Here is a 23,401-nt window from a genome sequence, read left to right as displayed (position 1 = left end):
GTTTTGTCAGAAAACACCCATTTGAACAGGTTACCTGATGCATGGATGGATGGATGGATGGATGGATGGATGGGATTTGGGTTGGTGATTGATAGATGGATGGATGGATGGGTGGATGGATGGATGGATAGGTGGATGGGGGATAGATGGACGGATGGATTGATAGGTGGGTGGGTGGGTGATAGATGCATGGATGGATAGGTGGGTGATAGATGGATAGATGGATGGGGTAGGATGGGTGGTGGATGGATGGATGGATGGATGGGGTTCGATGGGTTGGGTGATAGATAGATGGATTAATGGGTGGATGGATGTGTGGGTGGGTTGGTGATTGATAGATGGATGGATGGATGGATGGATAGGTGGTTGGGGGATATATGGATGGATGGATGGATAGGTGGGTGATGGATGGATAGATAGATAGATGGGTGGGTGGGTGATGGATGGATGGATGGATGGATTGGTGGGTGGGTGATAGATGCATGGATAGATAGATAGATAGATAGATAGATAGATAGATAGATAGATAGATAGATAGATAGATAGATAGATAGATAGATAGAGGGTTTTTATCTTAAGTTGAAGCATATACTACTGTCTAGTTTGTGGTTTTTCTGTCATGAAACACTTCTACATGATCACGGCAGATATTCAGTAGTATTAATTCTGTTGCGCTGGTTGTGTATGTCTAAACAACATGTCGTTCCACACTGAATCCTGTTTAATAGACGTTTCGCAAGTTCTTCAGAGCCTCAGAGAGCTGGAGGTGGAACAAGCTGTTTGGATCTATTCACAAAACAACAGGAAGCACATAAAACAAGACAGAATCTAGACGTAAACCGTGTGCTGTGTGCTTGTTTGTGATTTGTGAGGCCTGTTGAAGGATGTTTGTTGATGTTTCCTCTGTAGATTCCTTCTATGATGTGGTCACAGTAGGAGCTCCGGCAGCCCATTCGCAAGGCTTCAAGAACGGAGGCTTGCAGAAACTACTCAGCAAATATGAAACCGAGAAGAAGAGGTCAGTCTCCACATGTTCATATGTGTCTCTTCTGATTACTTTTCTCTGGTGATGGAGAATGATTTTCTGACAACTGTATGAATCATAAAGGCCCTCATTCGTGGGTCAGAAACTCGCCAGCTTCCTTCTGTAGATTGCCTTTTAATTCAGAATATGTTGTTTATGTCATTTGCATGGATACGGTTTTATACCAGATTAATTTGTCAACATGAGACCACCGAGGAGATTTTTTCGTTTAATGAGATATTATAAATTCATTCAATCCTTGTCATCCATGTCTTTCCTCTGTGAAACAAACAAAAATGATATTTTGAAGAACATTATTTTGAGAGCACAAGCTGTTGAGCTCCAAAGCGTTAAAAAACAACATAAATATAGTATATATTGATGGCGGTGAGTCTCAATATCTTGCACTGAGGCAAATGAACGTGTAAATTGATTATTTTGCTGAGAGAAATAAATAAGCTGCGTGAGCTGCAACACATGTAGACGTATTTCTAGGGAATTGTGCAAAGGTTGCGTCATTCGGAAGCAGAACTCAAATCCATGCACATGTTATCATTTTGAAGTTAATGTTGATGATGTTTTTGCATTAGGCTCAAATAGCCTATTTTCCCTCATTAAGGCTCTTTAAATCGATTAATCTGTTAATCCAGTCAAATCCAGATGATTCAGATGAATGATTGAGTTTTTTTTTATTATTATTATTCTACTTGAGAAGCGAGTGTGAGCCCTGATCCATCATTGATGCTTAATGAAGTCTGGACTTAGTTTATCCAGGATTTCATGTTCCCACACACTATCATATCCTACACAAATACAAACTTAACAGGAAATAAATTAAGTATCTTTTCTTTCTCTTTGTATTTTTGTCGATATTGGTACAATATTTTTTCTAATTAAATCAATGTGATGAATTAGTTGGGTCAAAAGTAATCAAAAAGTAGTCTGATTATATTACTTAAATGTGTAATGTAATAGATTAGAAGTTACTAACTACAATTTTTCCCTGTAATGTAAAATCAGTAAATGACTACAATTTGTAAGTAACCTACCAAGCACCGTTGGTTGTTTACATGTTACTAAATGGATTTTAAGATGTGATTGCTGATGTGGTCTAGGTGGTTGCTATAGTAAATGGCCTTTATTCAGTCTTTTTAGCAGAAGTCTTGCTTGAAATCTGTCATAATTTGGGCTAAAACCACTTTTCAAGTCACTTTCAGCCACAAGTTTGGCTTTAAATTGTTGGGGGTGGTGTTGGCGCAGTGGAGAAGACACATGCCTTTGGTGTGAGAGACCCGGGTCTCGAATCCACTGTGAGACCTCTCTGGAGTCCTTAATGGCTCTATAATAATTTCAGAGTCTGACATTTTTCCAGTTGGATGCCATTGGCTCTGGAGTCTCTCCTGACATGTTTGGTGCTCTTTCTGCCTCAGTCGTCCGTCTCCCACTCCTTCTCCTTCATCTTCAGTTCGTTTGGTCCTCTCAGAGATGTTTAATTAGAAAGCCTATCGTTTGACTGTCATTGAAGCGGTTTGTCTGTCCAAACCGCCACACCAAGCATTTCAACAATGAGTGTTTTCTGTTCTCAGCCCTCTGAAGAAGAAGGGAAAGCATGTCATGTGATCTCAGCCCCCTTGTTATTTCCATCAGTAAAGAGCTCATCAAGTTTCTCTCATTCAGTTCTATGCATTTTTGTACTTTGTGAATGATCAAAGCTGGCTTTTTTTGTGAGGGGTGGGGGGAAGTGAGTTCAACGTCATGAGGTCGGTCATGTGAATGTGTCCCTTTTTTATCATTTGAGATGTACTTCTCTCATACCTCTGAGAACAGACTCATTAAAAACCAAGCAAAGTCCAATTATTTTTTTTACACTGCCTGGTTTTTTATGTTACTGAGTCAGTCCGACAGAGGAATACTAGTACAAAGAAATTAGAAAAAGTTTTCAGCCTCCAGTGGTGGCAAGATTTATCAGTGGAGTGCGTCAATGATACGATGCAAGGACATTTGCCATTTCTACCGCAGAGAAATCAATTTCTGAAAGAGCGTTTGCAGTGCACATCAATCCAGGCTGATATGGACCTCATTTTGTTTCCTTCTCGACTTGGCTAATGTTTTACTTCATGCTCAGATTTTCCATTTGTATGTCTCAAAAGCAAGTGAGTCCTGTAATTCTTTAAAAGAAAATACTCTGTTAAAAATGTGCTGCATTGAATTAGCATATAAAGTTAAATTTGCTTGTAAAGAGAAAGTTCAGAACAAGAGTTAGCTACTCTCTATTATGTCATTACAATGGTGTATGAGATTTTCTTCAGTGGATCACAATAAGAGGTTACATGCAATTACAATGACTGAGGACTTTTATGCTTCAAAAGCCATCAAAAAATTTAATTTTAAGCTTTTATTTGACTTGTGCACCATGATCCAAGTCTACTGAAGTCCTAGCTTTGTTTGAGAAACAGCTAAAAAAAATGAACCAGATCAGTCCAATTCGTGTATGTGAATCGTTCTGAACTGAATCATTTGATTCATTGTAAAGATCTGACTCAAAAGAACAGATCTTCCACAATTTGTGTTAGCAGAGCTGTGACAGATACCAGGAGTTCTAGTGAAATTTATTTTAATTTGGTCTGTTTCTCACATGGAGTTACTTCAGAAGGCTTGGAATAAAAGTCATACTGTATAAACTACTCAAATAAACTTTAGAGACCTTTGTGGTTCTTTTAAAGTCTATTTTAAAGCTTAAACACTTCAGTCCTCATTTGTTGTGGTCAATGGAAAAGAGCAAACAGATGCATTCTACAAAATCTCTCCTTTTGTGTGTCATTGAAGAAAAAGCTTTGAAAAGACACAAAAGTGAACAAATAATGACAAAATGATAATTTAATTTCTATTCTTGGATGTTTTTTTCAACACTTTACACATAAAAGGGGCATTTACACAACATGCAACAATGAAAAACTGTGCGGTAGAACTTTACAGTTTAATAGACAACGAGAGATGACCTCATGAACACACTCATATTCATACACGCTTCCACCCAGACCTTCCTGGAAAGCAACCTTTTAGAATTTTCTTTGATTAAAAGACAAATATAATAGGACAGACGTGATTCTTGGCCTTTACTAATGTATCACAGAAAAAAAAACAAAAGTGTGCTGGGGAAACGGACACTGAGAGTGAAATGAAAGAGTCATCTGTCTTCTCTTGTGTCTGGAGAGCGAGGCTGGGAAGCGGCTAGGGAGCGATGTAATGCGGCTACAATGGCTTTGATTGGCTTGCTGTGTGAGAACCAATCAATATCCATTTCTCCGGTTCCTTGAGGCCACCTCCGAATCCGAGCATTTATTTCTCTTTAACAACCACAGCAGTCCACAAGCACTTTATTTGCCTTTAATTCGTCCGTGTCGGCATGACTAGATTGTTCTGGCGTTCAGCAGTCGATTTGCTCGCTGCACATAGACAATCGTCTCCTTCCAGGTGCTACGTATGAGTGTTTTCGTGTGGATTTGAGTGTGTGCACTTTGAAGATATCCCAGCTAACAGCGAACGTTCTGGCGAGGTTCTCTAAAAGTTAAGAACAAACGTTCTTCAAACAAACATTAATAGAATCAGTGCAGAGTCTTCTGGTTAATCTATATATTGGTGGAATGTTGGTAATGTTATTTATGCAGTGTTGGGAAGGTTACTTTGGAAATGTAATAGGTTACAGATTACAAGTTACCCTGTTTAAAATGTAATAGTAGTGTAACTTTTTCAATTACTTTATTAAAGTAATGTAACTAATTACTTTTGAGTACTTTTTGATTACTTTTCTAAATTTGTGAACATTATAATAAATAAAAGCATATATATCAACTCAAATACAGTTATCTAATAAGCATGTGTCATATGCTGTTTAATAAACTCCTGAACCATTGGTGTTTTTTTTTTTTAAACTGCTGTCTCTTTATATATGATATGATGATAGTTTTCTCAAAATAAGTAAAATGCATGAAGTGACAGAGCAGTTCTAGAAATTATGTGTATGTGCTCGTGTACTCATATATTGAGACGGCAGAGGTTGAAAACACTGTGTGCTTCAGTAGGCCTATGTGTAGTAAATGAAACTGCATGTCTTTGCCATTAATTTACAGGAGGGGCAGACTGGGAAAAAAAATCAGAATGGAAAATTCAAACTCATACAAACAAATTCATGGACAATACTATTTTTTGTATGGACCTGACATAAAAAAGGTTTAAATCTTTAATATGGGGACATGTCAAATAATCAAAAGTTCTCTCCTGAACGGCACCTTCACTTACATTTTTCTCTTCAGTCTCATTATTTTGCCCCGTTATCCATCTTAATACTCAAGATTGAACAAAACTGTACTTTACAATACAATACTCTACAATACTACAATATATTTATAGAAAAATCCTAATACTGTACACGAGTCATGTTTTTCCCTTACAAAAATTTACCATGCTTTTATTAGCCTATATAAAAGTACAATAACCTTGTATGGTTTTTTGTTTTGCAAATGGATTCGTATTTATTTTTAAATAAATAAATTTGTAAAATAATTTTAAATTTTTGGTTACCACAGTTAAACAATAGTAACCATTTTCACTGGATTTATAGTAAAATAATAAAATGTTAATTGTCGCAAGGGTTGTGTCAAAAAAGCATCTTTACAGATTAAACTGACCTGAAACCCTGAACAGTAGTTCTGCTTCTCTGTTCCAGCTGTGCGCTTCCACAGTCCACTCTTTTATCTCTCTTTCGCATTGATTACTTGGAGTCTGATCCAAACCGTTTGGCGGAGGCGCGGAGAGCGCGCGAGTCACGACTAACAGATTTATTAGAGATTTAATTATCAAATGGCGGATTCGCAAATGATCGCTTTAGTACATTCGGCAGGCAATTATACAATAATGATATTAAAATATTGGGACAAGTTGAGGAAGACTGAGGAAGCTGGCAGGCCACCGGGAATTGTCCCGGTTCTCCCGGTGTCCAGTCCGCGCGTGATTTCAACTGACACGCAGAACGTGCAGGAGTCATATATTGCATTTTGGGGGCTTGATATTCACAGACAGCAGTCCATGTCATGTTTTGATTCAAGTGTACTGACCTACTTTTGATTTAGTCATCCAAAATGTGGCATATTCCGTCCGCGTTAGGCATTCCATTTTTCTGACTGGATTCTACGAAGCAGACTGTGTTTCCGCATCCCGGAAATTATTAGGGCGTATGTCTTAGAATAGTCAGTGCAATTTGGGAAAGAAATCAGTTAAATCTGTATGTGGATGTGTGTAAATATTCAAATGTAATCCCCTTTGTAATCGTTAAAAAATTCATAAGTAACTGTAATTTAATTACTCATTTTTTCTTAGTAACTGTAACTAATTACAGTTACATTAATTTTGTAATTAAATTACGTAACGCCGTTACATGTAACTAGTTACTCCCCAACACTGTATTTATGTAATATTGGAATTTTTTTCTGGAACTTTTCATTTGGACATTCTTCTAATGTTCCTTTTTTGGAATGTTCAGACAACATTCAAATGTAACATTCCCGTAATGATGGCAAAATTAAATTTGCCTTAAAGGGATAGTTCACCCAAAAATCTAAATTATGTCATTAATAACTCACCCTCATGTTGTTCCAAACCCGTGAGACCTCTGTTTATCTTCTGAACACAGTTTAAGATATTTTAGATTTAGTCCGAGAGCTCTCAGTCCCTCCATTGAAGCTGTGTGTACGGTATACTGTCCATGTCCAGAAAGGTAAGAAAAACATATTCAAAGAGTCCATGTGACATCAGAGGGTCAGTTAGAATTGTTTGAAGCATCGAAAATACATTTTGGTCCAAACATAGCAAATCGACGACTTTATTCAGCATTGTCTTCTCTTCCGTGTCTGTTGTGAGAGAGAGTTCAAATCAAAGCAGTTTGTGATATCCGGTTCGTGAACGAATCATTCGATGTAACCAGATCTTTTTGAACCAGTTCACCAAATCGAACATAAGCTGTTAACTTTTTTAATGTGGCTGACACTCCTTCTGAGTTAAAATAAACCAATATCCCGGAGTAATTAATGTACTCAAACAGTACACTGACTGAACTGCTGTGAAGATGAACCGAGCCGAGCCAGATAACGAACAAAACATTGACTCGTTCTCTAAATGGAAACATTAGTAAAACGTTGATATTTTTGTCCGCTGGGATGAGTGTTATGAATGTAATGGACAGCTTTCTCCATATGACAGACCCCCAGCAGTGCTTTGTAATGTCTGGCCTGGTATAAACTCTCATCCTCTGGTGTAAACGTCTATCTCCCTGCCTTCATATTTGTACGTTTAATTAAAGATTCACCAGAGACATGGGCTTGACGATTCCTTTCCTCTCATTAGCATCATTTTTTTTATTTCCATTGATCATTTGTGAAAATCCAGACAGCACATTCACAGATCTGGTTGTGTGTATGGAGGATGTGGCTAATGGTAGTGCTCCTTTGAAATCCTTCCCTCATGCTGTGTGTTTGATGCTGCGCTCTTGATTATTTTAGGCTACTTATGCACCCTTTTGAAGAACACACTGTTACTCTTTGCTAATAGACTTGAGAGTGGACAGTACATTTAGTTTAATGAAGATTCTTTAAAGATACTTTGAAGCTGTAGCTGTCCAAGCTATAAGCTAATCATAGTTTAAAGACACTCAGTACGAGCTAACAAATGTAGCTAACCATGCTATATTTGCTAGTTACAAAATGCATATCTTGCAAATTAATATGTATCTGGCACAAAAGCAATTAGGTTATAAATATTCTTGAATAAAATAAATCAAGTTCAATATATGTTTAATTGACATTTACAAAAAAAATTAAACAACCCTGTATTTTATTTAAAATACATAAAAACAATAAATAAACAAAAAAATGCTGTTTTTAACAATCATATATTTACATTTTTTATATAATTTGTTTGTACAAAATATATTACATGCAACACTAAAAAATCATATAAATCTATTTATATTTAAATATAATATTATAATATGATGATATTTATTTTTTTATATTATATGTAATTTACGCATTTTTAATAATCATAATTATGTATATATTCAGAAAATTATATTAAGGGTATTTGTAATTATTTTATTCATATACAGTACTGTTGTTTAGCGCTGTTTTTGACTCTGTTTTTTATATAACAAGATATTACAGTAAAATTGTATAATAATAATAACAACAACTAACTGTTACTAAGATGTACGAAACTTTCTTTTGAACCAGTTAATTAAAATGATCTGAACAAACTGACTTGCTCTTTAATCTGACTATTCTGTTTTATTTTTTTGCTTCATTTTTTTGAAGCGATGACTTCTTTGTGATGACAAATCTTTCTCATTGAGATGAACGGTCTAAACGAATCACTTTAAGTTAAACAAACTGAATTGAACTATTCCATAATGATTGCCTCAGGTCTTTGAAAGGAACCGTCTGAACAAATGAATCCTCTAAAACAGACTATTTGTGAAAACTGTTAGTTGATCGATCAGATGATTGTTCAATGAAACGGATCACAAAAGCAGTCTGCAGTGTTTGTCAAGCTATACATGGCTGCATCTTGTAAAAATAAAAAGTAGTATTGTGAGCCAAGCTGTGTGACTTCTGTCAGTGAGTTGCTTCCATGTACTGACAGTGACAGGAAGCATCAGCTTCTGCTGTGTTGTGTCATCGTAGACCTGCTAAATGAGTCCAGTAGCTTGCGTTATTGACGTTCTCTCATGTTTTTCTGTGTTCTTTGGTTTGCGTCTCCTCTCTTTAAGCAATGCTTTTATTTGCGATCCTCCCGGGAGCCAATTATCTGAAGCGATGAGCCTGGGCTCTGTGAGTCTGGTCTGATACGCTGATCTCCGTCTCTAATCTCCAGCATCACAGACAGATGCACTCACTGTGGTGTGTTTGACCGCCTTTAAAAGTGGAAATCAATTGGACACTCGTGACAGAGGCGCTCGTGCCCAGAGGCCTTTTAAACATTCAGGCACTTACCTTCGGTAATCGCATTCAAGTCGACACGTTTCTGTCCAGAGAAAACTGGAATTGTTGCAACTTTCGTGACTGTATAGATGATTGAGCTTGAAGCGGGGCTCTCATTTTTGGGTAAATGATGGAAAACAAGTAAAATAATGACTTTTTTAATAGCAAATTGATTCTAAATGGGACTAATAACAGGAGAGTCATTTGCACTCTTTGTATGGCTGAATTTAATTATCATAAAAACACAATAAATGTGATTATAATTGAAACTGGGTCTGTGAGAGTGCGTTGTCACAATAGTTCAGAATGGCTAAGGAATTATGCTTATAATGACAAATTAGTGTTAATCATATTAAATGCAATGCTGTTAAACATATTTAATTAAATCTAATTTGTTATACATGCAAATAATCAACCTGCTGTGTTAAATCCACGAATTCAGTATTAAACCAACCTTAAAGGATTCACATACATTTGTACTGAGCTTATTTCACTTGAATGTTCACATTTTGTATATTATGTATATATTATTAATATGATTTTATTATTTTAATATGTATAATAGTGCTTACCTTTTACAAGTGTGCATCAGTCATTACAGTCTAAATGAATAGAAATGTAAAATAAATGTTAGCAATATATATATATTGCTAACATGTATATATATATATATATATATATATATATATATATATATATATATATATATATATATATATATATACATGTATTATATATATATATATATATATATATATATATATATATGATATATATACATGTATTATATATATATATATACATATATGCTATATATATATAAATAATCTAAAATATTATCATTGTGTAATCAAAAGTGATTAAATATACATAACATGTATTTTAATAGTTATATTAATGCTGTATACATTTATATAAATATTAATATTTTAAAATAAATAATATATTATTTATATTATATGCATTATATAATTTGTTATATATCTAAAATGATAATTGTATAATTTATAGTGATACAATTCTGTATATCTTAAAAATGTCATAATAATATTCATATTTTACATGTATTTAAATATTAATAATGTTAAAATAAATTTACTGATAAAAATAGATTATAAAATATATTCTTTAATGATTAATATTTAATTATATATTTTTTAAGATAAATGATATGTAGCAATATTTAAATCATCTTTTCAAATAATACAATTATTTATTTTAGTACCTTTTTATTGAAATCTTATTGTTTTTTTTGTTGTTTTTTTGTGCCTAAAATCTTATTTTTTTTATTTTTTTTATTTTTTTTTGCCTGAATTAATTAGTGTCTGTCATCTATCTGCATCTATCACTTTCAGTCCATTTTCTCATTTGCAGACAGAGGTCATCTATACAAACATCCACAGGTTCAGAGAGAGAGTAACTAACTGTGTAAGTGGCCATCAGAGTACAAATGATCTGCTAAAAATGCATGGTATGATCGTTTAAAGACCAGTCATTTCTCCTGCCTGCCAGTGTCTCCTGAGCTCAGATGTTCAGGAAGTGAGGGAATGGAGTTGTTTGGTTTATTAGATATGTCTGTCACTCTGATGTTACAGTGTGTTTGCTGCACAGAGCTGTACTCTCAGCTGTCTGATGATGAACAAGACGATGCTCTTCATCTCCCTGCTCTTATTAATTCCCTCTCTCTCTGTGTTGTTTCTCTGGCTCCTGTATGACGTCCTGCAGCTACAGCACGGCGTATCAGTGCATTTACTATCCTCCAGAGCAGACGGCCAAGGCCCGCGAGATCCTGTGTGTGGTGTCCCAGCTGCAGCCGCACATCTCTGCGCTGGCCGACCAGCTGCTCCAGACGGCTCAGAAGAGCCCCATCCAGCCTCTCCGGGACGTCCTGAAGAGCCTGGAGGAGAAGGTGAGACCTGCCGACAGCTGCCAGTCAAACCTTCAGCAGGACTGTGTGCACTGAACTGATCAGAAGTGACAGGAAACACGTCTATAATGGCACAAAGGATTGCCATTTCAAATAAAAGAATGCTTGTTCTTTTGAACTTTCTGTTCATGAAGAATATGTGTCCACAAAAATGTGAAGTGGTACACTTATAATAAGAATTTAATTTTAAATAGTAAAATAATATTTCGCAGTAATTCAGTTTTTTACTGAGACATTAAAAAAAATTATACTGACCCCAAAAAGTAATAATAGTAGTAGTAGTGGTAGCAGTATTTAATAATTTAATACAATTTTAGATTGATAGATAATAACTGGACATGAGGTTTAAGTGAAGATGCATTATGACATTATTATAATATTAAATATTAATATAATAAAATATTAAAAATAGTTAATAATTGGATGTGAGGTAGTAGGTAGGTATTTTTATTTTATTTTATTTTATTAAGATAATAACTGGACATGAGGTGTTCACTATGATATTACTATGATTCATTGTAAAAAAAAAATATATTTGTGTATATATATAATATTATTATTATTTGAAAGGCAATTTTAGCCGGTGTCCTTGAATACCTGAGTCAATGTGGAATTGCATAAAGTTTTAAAGTGGATTTTAAAAAAAATTACATTATTACTCTTCAAGACGTTGATGAGGTAGAATAGTGCATCTAATAATATTCCTGCAAATGTTTTAAGGGCAAATATCTCTTCTATTTAAATAGATTACTGTCTGACTCAGTTTATTGACTTCATTCTGAAGCTTGTGCTGAATCACTGAGAGAAACGATGGTTAGTGTTGCTGCTGTCTGCGTCACACAGAAGTATTGCGCTTGTACTGTGTCAGATGATAATACCCTGGTGCTTGATATATGTTACTGTACTGGACCATTACTATATTCATACACCATAGTTCTGCCTTAAAAAATGGTATTACAATGTTACCTCGATCAAAAGCCCTTCCTCCAAAACCATGGAAATGAATGGCATGCTGAATCCTCCAGCAGTGAATGTGCTCTGTGTTTTTGTAGACGGCAGCAGATTTTACATCAACACACGCAGCATGTGCAAGTCATTAACCGTGCGTCCCGTTCACTCACACCACCACAACTGGGCATGAAATCTGTTCATTTGCAGACATCAAGGCTGTTTGACAAACGGCTATCGGCTGTCATGTCCCCCTCTGCCAGAGCCGACAGAAGCACCAGGATGAGCAGCTCGTTCAGAGGCCTTCATGTTATATGTGTGGAATTAATGAATTACATCTGCTGCCGTCAGTGTGCAATCTGGGACACAGAGACTGTTGTTCACCTCATTGATTAGCAGTGATCACGCTTCTGCTCAATCAGACCAATGTTGAAACACTACACACACCATCTGAGTCTTTATTATTTCATTTTATTTCATTTTTAGAGCTAGCGTTTTGACCAGACAGCAACTGCAACTATATAGTTCTAAAACATCTTAAATCTACTTTTTATTTTGTTATTTTACTTTTCTGCCATATTAAACAAAACAGTAGTTGTAAAGTAATTGAGTCAAAATTATTAATTTATATTTTAGAAATATCATTTTGACCAAATAGCAGTTATACCGTCTGTTATTCTATTTATATATATATATATATATATATATATATAACTATATATAGTTATATATATATATATATATATATATAGTTATATATATAACTATATATATATAACTATATATATATATATATATAGTTTAATTATTTACTTTTATCTTTTAGAACATTATAATTTGTATAGTGTTTTTATTTATTTATTTTTTTGCAATTAATTTTCAATTTTTTTATATTAAGGCATTTTTCTCAAAATGTATTTAATTTAAGTAAATGTTGTATTTAATCATTTTCATTCATATGCAGCAATATAAGTGCACATATATACTGTTATATTGGTGCATATTAGGGCCGTGAATCTTTGGGTAGGCAGCGATTTGATTCAATTCACGATTCATTGGTTTACGATTCAAGAATGATTTTTGCAAATTTAGAACGATTTAATTCGATTCACTATATAATTCGATTTGACATACGTAAAGATGTATGTAAGCCAAGATTTAAAAAAAGAGCTTTAAAAGTATTATGTATAAGCTAACATTTTGTCACACCAGCGGCGTAGCCATCATTTCAGAAGTGACAGAAGTGTCAAATAAAATCATTTTATGTATTTAGCCTATGTATTCTTATAACTATTATTATTATTATTTATTATTATTATTTAAGGAATTCTCTATTTTTAATTACTTTTAATTAGCTGTAAGAAACCAAATACACTGCTGGACAATAATCAATCATTTGTAATCTATTTTTTTCCTAATGGTAATTTTATGATTGTTTTCTATGCTAAATTTAATTACCAATTATTAACATTTTCTGCACAGAATAAGGTAGAAAATATACTTTATAGTTTCTGTACTGTAATAAATTATATCAATTAGCACTGCATCCTTTATACATTTTATTTATTTATTGTGTTTTTTTCTTCTTAACGTTTAATCAGTTCATTCTGCTTTTATTCAGTTTAGCTGCAGATAAAGCCTGACGCGTCTTAGAGGGAGATCACTTCTCTTTCAGTGTGAAAACTTCATCTCATTTTCACAAAATAAAATGCTATAGTAGCTTTTTAACTTTTCCTCTCCATCAGCGATTCACGATTCAAAAATCTTCTTTCTAGATCGATGCATATGCATCGTCAGGGTTTATAATTGATGCATCGAGAAAACGAGTGAATTGTTGCACCCCTAGTGCTTATAAATAAAAATAAACTAAGTGAAAGTAAATGTATTTGCCAACAAGTTTTATTTTGTGACAGTGTGGTGGGGAGACTTTTAAGAAAACTTAGGCCTGGATAAATGTCAACACATCTGTAAGTATTGGGGTGTGTACAGCTGTTTTCAGTGTAGCACTCCGACTGCTCTCAGGAATGTGTGTTTGGGTAATGACACCGAACATTGATGAGGCATCACTCAAACACTGGCGATGAGAAACTGTCCCGCAGGAATGCCACCTCGCTGCTGGGATCTCAGTGTGAGGACAAACTGAAGCTGACCGGGCTTGTTAAAATGCCATCAAGTTTAAAAATAGCTCCGTAAAGCTGCATTAAAACAAGAAATACCAGAATTTCAGTGAGATGAGAATCCAAACAGAAGAGATGTGGGTAAATTCATAGCTGGAGAATTGGATGAATTGTGAAATGCGATCATATTTAAAACAATGATGGTTAGGGTAGAGAAAAGGTCAGCAGTGTCGGTTCAACTGGCCCTCAAATACACACAAATCTAACCTTACTGGCTTGTGAATTTCTTTCTTTTCTTTTTTAAAAAGAAAAGTTGGCATCCCTGTAGTGCTGGTGGAGTCAGAAAAATAATAAATAATAAATCTCTCAGAGACAGTTGTGCACCTGATCAAAGGAAGAAAGAAAGAAAGACTACATGATTCAAAAATGTTTTATTCAACGTAGTTGACTCATTTCCTTACATTTTGGAGATTATAATATCAACCAATTTATTTATTTGAATTTATAGAGGTGTCATATTAGCCAAAGAGCCACTGTATAGAAATTAATTTAAAAAATATGTTTAAAAGTAATCTTTTAGAACTATTTATTTATTTCTATGTTTTTATTTATAGAGCTATCAAGTTAACCATTATTTTATTTTATTATTTTGCAATTAAATAGTTTCAAACTGTTTGATTGTTAAATTTAAGCCAATGAGAAAGATTTTCGTCACACATGATGTTATTAATTTAAAGCTTTATGCATGAAATACAATTGTAAGAAGTTTAGATGGACATGTGAACTACCCAAAAGTCTTTGCTGTCAATTCTTTTACACTTTTATTTATAACTAGCATCAGTAACAGACGCACTTGAACTAGAGAAGTTCACAACTTTTGAGGTTCATGAAATAATATATGAATTTTATCATGCAAATTTTATGACTTAATTTATAAATAAATATGACATTAAAAAGTTATTTCTCAGCTCAAATTTATCCGTCGTTTACTCACAATGAGTTTTTCAGTGTGAAAATAGACTTTTGGACATTATCTACTTCAACAGTTTCTCCAAACACACAAAAATAGACATATGTACAAATGCCTATGAATGAGGCTGTCCTGTCCTTGAATGTATCGTGTTGTCTTTTGTGTCTCTCTGATTCTCTTTCTTCTGCCTTCTCTTCTCTTTCTTTTTGCTCTTGTCTGCTTATTTGTTTTCTGGTGCACTTCTCATCCACGTCACACACTGTTATGCTGCACTGTAGTGTAATGAAACGCTCTTCTCTCTCTGTCTGAAGACGGAGCAGTTTGTTCATGCTCTGAAGGATGAGCTGGTGAAGAGTGCCCTCCTGGCGCTGCATGCCGCCCGTCCTGGATACGTCAGCAAGAGTCAGACTTCTGCTCCGTCCAGCCCACACCCCGGAGCCACCGCGGAGCCACACAGCGTCTGTAACAATGTGGACGGCTCTCAGACCACGCCGAAAGAGAGCCGAACGTCTCCCGTCCGCGCCGACTCCATCCCGCACCACAAGGAGTACGACGAGGAGGAATGGGCAAGTGTTTTCACTTCTGAGTGTTCATGCATTTATAATAGGTATGCACAAGACTAGATGTTGTTGATTTGCTGATATTTTGCATGCAACTCATTTAAAAAAGTTACTTTTAAAAGTATTGCATTTGTAATATTCTGTTACGCTATTAAAAAAAACGTAACATTGTAGTTACAATTGCATTGTTACTTTTGTGTAACCTGGGCTAGGCTTGCAAATTTGTTTTCTAATAACAAATAACCCAAAAGTTATATTTTTATAACACATCAAAAGTTGAAACTGGATGCTGATACCCATCTATAATGCCTTCTGTTTGGAAACAACACCAAGTCAGTCCTATGCAGAGATTATAAACAAATGATTTGTAATATTGTTATTTTTGAGCATTTCTATAACGACATTTAGAGCTCTGGAAATAACAATGATAAACTGAATCACTTTTTTTTTCAGACAGATGCAGTTGTAACCTTAATATTTGAGATGTGTGACACAATATGTGTTCTAAAATCAGCTCAAAATACCTGAACATCCTCCAACTTGATGGATCATAGTCTGAAGCTAAAACATCAGAGTCTGTGTGACCATTATACACTACATGAATCTGTCATGTCTGACTTGCTTCAACTTCTCCAGGGTGTAAATCTGCCAAAAATATGGGCAAAAGTCATGTAGTGTATTCCAGCCTTTAGTTTTTAAGGTTCTCTGTTATGGAAGCCCATTTCCGCCACCGAATAAAAACAAAAAAAAGGTAATTGCTTCTTTTTATCTCACAATTTGCACAGTTTTCTCTAGAATTTGTATGCTTATATCTTTTAATTCTAGATTATTTCTTGCAATTCTAACTTCCTTTCTCAGAATTGTAAGCAACTGCCTTTTATGAGGTCAGAATCCCAAGATTTAAACTCTCAGTTGCATGAAAAAAAGACTAAACTGTGAGAAAAAGGTCAAAATTCTCCTTTTTATTCAGTGGCAGAAGTGGTTTTCCAGACTCTGCACGTGTGCTGCTTGTGTCTGTCAGCACTTGAGCTCGGACATATTTGATATGATCTTGAGCGGTTCAATCAATCCACAGGACCAGAGGCCAGATCAGGATCAGGTTAGCAACCGAGCCAGTGTCTTCAGCTCGTATAAGCATCTGTTAGTGGAAAGCTTTACCACACAACCTGAAGGAGGACCACAAACTCAAATCACATATTCAGGGGCTCAAGAGTTTGTTTAGTTGTGGATGCTGCGGTGTCTGAAGGCTGCTGTAGGTTAAGAAGCTTCCCAATATTCATAGCAGACGTATGATGTCATTTTTGCTGTTTTACTGTATATTTGTACTGCTTTTAACTCTGTCAGCCAATAGAAGTGCTGCTTTTAACTCTGTCAGCCAATAGAAGTGCTGCTTTTGTATCATGTAGTGGGAGTAACCAGGAAGTGCTTAATTAAACATTGTTTATTTGATTCTGTGCAATAAAATAGAAAGAGCAAACCCACACTCTCTTTCAAGGATATTTTATTATTAAAGTCTTAAACGCACTCGATTGTTTTCGTCCTGCTTTGGCTTTAAATGTAAGGCATGGGGAGACCATCTTATCTAATAAGAAGATCATATTTCTTGGTATTTTGTTTTTGCTATCTGACAGTTGTGGTCTGCGGTACAATGTGTGTGTGTGTGTGTGTGTGTGTGTGTGTGTGTGTGTGTGTGTGTGGCTTCTACAATGTTTGTTTTATGAGATCAGGAGCTGCCAAATTTCAATTAGGAACCACATACAGTACATTCTGATGAACTGGTCTAGCCCTTAATTTGAGATCTAAGATTGGAGGTTTCTGTAATAAAGCCCCAGAAGGCACCTGTCAACTTTTGGCTGTTGAAGAAACTTGTGGAAAGGAGTCAAACTCAGCTTGAGAGAATGACATTTAAATGATTCATAAGATAAATAAAGAAACCTTTCAACATGTTTTTATGTTATGTTTTTAAATGTGTTCATGATTGTGAGTGTGTATTTATATATATTTACTTATAGCATCTTCTCCCTCGCTCTCTCTCTCTCTCTCTCTCTCTCTCTCTCTCTCTCTCTCTCTCTCTCTCTCTCTCTCTCTCTCTCTCTCTCTCTCTCTATATATATATATATATATATATATATATATATATAAAATGAATATGCAATTTATATATATACCCATTCATCCGAGATGATGAATCAAATTGAATAAAATCACAAATTATTATTGTTCCATGTTTTTGCAGAATACTAAAGTTACTTAGACACTCATTTGTGATCCCAGCGGTGTCTGGTTAGCTCATAAGCTCATGTTTGCATGTCAGGTTTCTGCGATGGAAGTGCTGGTCCTCTAATGTTTGCTCTGGCTCTTCTAGGACAGGGTCTGGGCCAGTGTGGCGAAGAGTTTGAACTGCGTCATCGCCCTGGTGGATAAACTACAGGAACAAGACAACAACAACCTGGAATCAGCGCCCGGCCACACGCTCGCTGACGTCATCACCTCACACAGTCCCGGTACAGCAAACCACAAAGATTACAAATGCTCAAATGATCATTAAAAACTAAAGACGGCAGCTGCAGCAAACCGTCCAATGCTTAAATGCTAAAGTTATGCATCAAATATGCATCAAACGGCTGCTTGGATTGATCAATAAAAATCCTAAAGGTGATTTCATTTCCTTTTATGGTGAAGCATAAACAGTGGAAAAAAAGAAAAACGTATCATTTGTATAATTTTATTATCATGCTTTTGATTTAATTATGACGTTGCTCTAGATTGATTATGAAAAATACTTTTTTTTTGTTTGCTTCCTATTATGAGGATTTGAAATTACATTTTGAATTTTAGTTAACACTTTACAATACTTGAAGCCTGTATATATAATGCATTATTAAAAATATTTTTAAAGCATTAAATATGCCTTGTAATGCATTAATAATTGTAACCATAGTTATAATACATTTTGATACTTATAAATTCATTTTAACACCTTAAGAAAATAAAATGCATTGAAACACAACAATATATATGTATGTGTGTATATATGTGTGTGTGTGTGTGTGTGTGTGTGTGTGTGTGTGTGTGTGTGTGTGTGTGTGTGTATATATATATATATATATATATATATATATATAGCATTACAGCGTACATTATGAATTCCTTTTATAATGCATTGTACATAAAGGTTTCAAGTTTAATAGTGAATAGAGAATAGTGCACGAAAATGTTGAGGTATATTTTGTAATTTGGTTCCTACTAATTCTAATAATAATATTCCACATGTTGCCAACTTTAGGCATCCTAGAAAAGTTTCTAATGTTTCACTTCACTCGAGATGTTGTACTGGTAACACACTGTTTTTTTGTTTCAAGCACATGTAAGACAAGTCAGTTGAGAGATGAATATCAGCACCATCCATGAATCTTCTGTCAGACCAGAATAGTTAAGACATCTTCTGACTCTCAGTGCTATTAAACTGAAAGAACTACACAACCAGTGACAAGCAGCAGAAGAGTGCAAAACCTCAATATAGTTTTTAATACAGTTAATGCTGCCACCATGTGGACTCCAGCTACATGCTGAGGTTCATCTGGTTGCAGTTCACTATATAAATGAATTTACTGAATTTCAATCTTTTTTTATGCTAAGCTCATATTAAACTTAATTGACGACAATTTTTTAAGTTTTAATATCAAGCTTAAAACATAAAAGTTCTCAGCGAAAAGGCTAAGTCTTCATGTTATGTTAAAAGTTATTGATTCTTTATGACTGATTTAGTAAATAATGTCTGCTTGTTAATATATTTCCACCACAGCTGTTTCAAAATGTTGCAAAACTACTGAATTTTTTTTTTTTAAAGAATTCAAATGTGTGCTAATGTTTTCTCCTTACTGTTAGTGTTTACATTTTGTGCAAAACGTTATTGTGTCTGTGCAAATACTTCACATAACACATGAAATCAGCTGTCATTCAGAGGCGTGATGAAATGATGTCAGACCGGTTTAGGTTGATGTCTCGTGTCATGCACATAAAAAAAAAAAAAAAAAAAAAAAAAAGAATTTAATAAAGTTGGGAATTTCAATTATCGGTGTAAATACACCATAGGTGGGAACCAAACTATTGAATGTGGCTATTAAAATTAATGTTTGCATGAAATTGGGTCATTGAAATGCCACTCAAATGAGGATAATAGTGCCAAAAACCTGATGACTAATGCAAAATGCATTCAAACGCAGAGCCTGTTGCAAAACATGGAGGCACAATGAAAGGAGCGAGGCAGATTAAGTCCATAGATTAAAGATTCAAGTGATTTTCTCATGCACTTTTGTCTATAACAACAAATGATTTCTTGTGTTTCACAGAGCTGAATGACTAATGGAAAAGATAACAAGCTAGTGCATGTGAAATTTCAGCAGGGCACCTGCATCTGACATTCAGAATTGTCCTGAATTGTGCCTGAACATGTTCACAACAAGTTTATTAAATATTTTTACAGTGATTAGTAAATGTATATAAATAAATAATGTATGAATGATATTTTCTGTGATTAGTGATGTAGTAAAAAGGTGAAAACAAAATACTGGAATTTTTCAAATAAATCATTAAATTGTTCATTCAACTTCCCACGAAGCAAAAGGACTCGGCCCACATGTGTCCTCAAGCCGGCACTGCTGACCTCCTGTCGGCAATGACATGTACCCTTTCAGCCAGAGCTGGGTCATGTGTGGCAATGAGGTCACGGCTGGGATCCGGAAAACAACATGAGGGCCGCTCTCTGGTGAGAGGAGTGTGGCCCAGATCAGTCAGGTGATATGTGGCCCAAATCAGGCTAAGATCTGGCAGCATATTATGTGACCCATGATAAACAAGATAATACAATATTGCATGATAATGGTTAAATGATCACATACATTTTAATGAAGTGTAGTATTGTCAAAAAGTAGTCTTTGGCAAGTCAAGACAGAATGAAACATTATAATTTAAAAATTAAGCAAATCAGTCAAGTGCATTAAACTGCACTTAATTATAATTTTATTACATTTTATATTATTATTCTTGGTGCAAATAATCTTAGAATCCTTACATAGAGAGAGAAAGGTCATTAAACCATTATCATGTATATTTATTTGGTTTACCATGGGGCACATCATTTTATTAGTATGCTGTCATGTACATGCCTTAAATAAACTGATCATACAAGTTTATTATTTTATTAAATTCTCGGTATCCGTGTGATGTTTTGAGTAAGGAACAGATCCACACTCAAACCTGTCATCTGCGATATGTATCTCCTTCCTCCATCGCATCATATGACCCCTTTAAGGCTGAGAATTGGTATCAATAATAAAACCAGTTTTGTCCCAGTTCAGGGCCAGCTAAGGCTGATTAACTGGCTGAGATTTGGGCTGGTTATGGCCCATGTGTGGCTCTCTTTAATCCAGTTATGGGCCACTTCAGGGTCGTCATTCTTTGCAGTACTCGAGCCGAGGCAAAAGTGATTGTGTGGCCCGAAGCCGTGCCAGAAATCATTTGCTACGTGAGTGGTTCATTTAAACACTCTAACTAATCAGGAATGAAGTGAACTATTGAATCGTTTGTTCAACCAGTTTGTTTACAAACTTTGATTCATTCAGAAACAAAAAGACATTGAAAAAGAGTCATTGAATCCTTCGTTAAACTGATTCATCCAAAAACATTGATTCAGTTAGAAATGAGTTCAATTGGTTCATTTTTTCAACCAATTTGTTTAAAATAATCTATTTTGGAATGAAGTTCATTCAGTCAGGAACAAAGCAAGTGAGTGTTTTATATAATAGTTTCTTAAAACAATTGATTCAAAAACATTTATTAATTCAGGAGCAAAGCATGTAACGGTCTTTACAAATGAGTCAATGAATTATTCGTTTAGCACATTTTTTCAAAAGCATTAATTAATTCAAGAGCAAAGCATGTAACGGTCTTGATTAGTAAATCAATGAAACATTTGCTCAAGAGATCTGTTAAAACCACAGATTCATTAATGAAACTCCACTGCTGTGTTTGCTTGTGTATTATTTCATGTGTTCTGGAGCTATTTTTGTTGATAGATGAAACATTTGTCGTTCTATATTTTCCAGACTATGTTTGGGCAAGGAAGCCAAGACCTCATCTCTAGTCCCCAAAGATCATATTCCCTAACTCTGGTCTAATTCTGTCCCCCGGCTCTCAGGACCCTCAGAGCTGTACTTGTCTTAGTCTGTAGTTTAGAAAACAAACAGACTTGTGCAGGCCTTATTGAACACAGCTTGTTCTATTGCTTGATCTACTTACTTCTGAGGACGCTTTAATTGCACTGTGATCTGATCAGGGGGTTTGCTGCTTTATACAAGGGAGAACAGTATCGTTTTAATTCCTTCACACAGCGCTCAAAAACAAACTATGCCATTATTATAATAGTAGATTATTAAACTTTATTAATTAGAGCTTGTAAAACTTTTATAACTTCAATGTTCCATTAAATCCTTTCTTTTACTTTAGGTTAAACATGATGCTAAATGCAAATAATATAATGCAACTAGCCACTAGGTCATGCATGCATGCATAAACAAGCTTATTGACTTTCATCAAAATGAAATGGAAATACTTATGTTTTTGTGTGGGTGTGTGTGTGTGTGTGTGTGTTTCATCTGTCAATTGAAGCAAGAGATCATTAGATAAATGTCAACATAGACTGGTTGTGACATGCCATCATCCTCAACAAACATGAACTTATCTGCACAAGGAATAAACGAATGACTGCTACATTAAATTCAGGTTGACTTACAGCAAGTTTAAGCGTGGTTTGTGCTGATGCTGAAGAAACCAGACCCATTCATTTTCCATGTTTAGTCTCATTTTAGTCCGTTTTGTATAATTTTGGTCTGATTTTAAAGCCTACATCCAAATGGACCCTACGCACTTATGCACATTCCTGCTCTGATTGTGAACGATTTGTAAGTGCATATTATTTGAAATATAAACACACTTATATTAGTGACTTCCATGTATAAACTAGCCATTTTTTTAACCAATAGTGATGCAGTGATGATTGTATTTTTGTAGGCTCATCCTGAATTTAGCATCATCCTGGTTCCAATATCCAGTAGGATTTATCCATTTGTTCATCATGATAATATTCACAAATGAACACAACATTCATCTGAAGCTTACATACAATTGCCAGAACATCTAGGACAGTTAGAGGTATATAATAATTAGTCGTTTTGGCTCTGTCGGCTCCTGAAGCTAACTTTCCCAACTTCATTGTAAAACTATTATGCTCATTAAAATGTATGATATTTACATGAAACACCTTTACTCTAGTCAGGGCAGAACAGTTATGCTGGTTAAGTCTCTTCACATCCGATAGCAATCAGTCACTAAGTGGTCTAAATATATTAATACTGTCCATCTATGTACTTGTGGAAAACAGGTCCCTCGAATGCTCTGGAATGCTATACATTAGTGGAAAAGCGGCTAACATTTGTCCTGTTTTTCCTCAGATCCTCCCCTGACAGCTGAAGTTTGGCAGGATCAGCTTGGTGTAGTGGTTCAGACGTTGAAGGAGTCTGTGGCAGAAGTGGCAGAGAGAGCCAGGCGCTCCGTGAGCTTCATCCTGCTCCAGGAGGCGGTGTGCAGCACGGCACAGGGCCTGCAGCTGCAGCAGAGACGGGACGCTGTCTTCAGTCAGGCAGTGAGTGACCTAACATTCCTCATCTGAGACACACACGGCCTGGCCTTCACTTTAGTCAACTGTGTCTTGTAAAAAGAATTGTGTGTTCTTACTTTGATGGAAAACTAGAGCACAGATTCCAAA

General features: G+C 35.1%; 1 protein-coding gene across 3 annotated transcripts in view; it reads left to right on the top strand.

Annotated features, from left to right (window-relative positions):
- Positions 1–23,401, top strand: part of inpp4b (inositol polyphosphate-4-phosphatase type II B) — a 116,143-nt gene that overhangs the window by 80,678 nt on the left and 12,064 nt on the right. For all 3 annotated transcript variants that reach the window (XM_052606922.1, XM_052606911.1, XM_052606931.1), the window contains 5 exons: positions 910–1,018; positions 10,780–10,963; positions 15,328–15,582; positions 17,942–18,080; positions 23,088–23,278. In XM_052606922.1, coding sequence (XP_052462882.1) covers positions 910–1,018; positions 10,780–10,963; positions 15,328–15,582; positions 17,942–18,080; positions 23,088–23,278 — 878 coding nt within the window. The remainder of the gene's footprint in view (positions 1–909; positions 1,019–10,779; positions 10,964–15,327; positions 15,583–17,941; positions 18,081–23,087; positions 23,279–23,401) is intronic.

Source organism: Carassius gibelio, chromosome A1, assembly GCF_023724105.1.
Source record: "Carassius gibelio isolate Cgi1373 ecotype wild population from Czech Republic chromosome A1, carGib1.2-hapl.c, whole genome shotgun sequence".
Lineage (NCBI taxonomy): Eukaryota > Metazoa > Chordata > Actinopteri > Cypriniformes > Cyprinidae > Carassius > Carassius gibelio.
The sequence above is the reverse complement of the archived record's forward strand: the minus strand, read 5'-3'. Positions and strand labels throughout refer to the sequence as shown.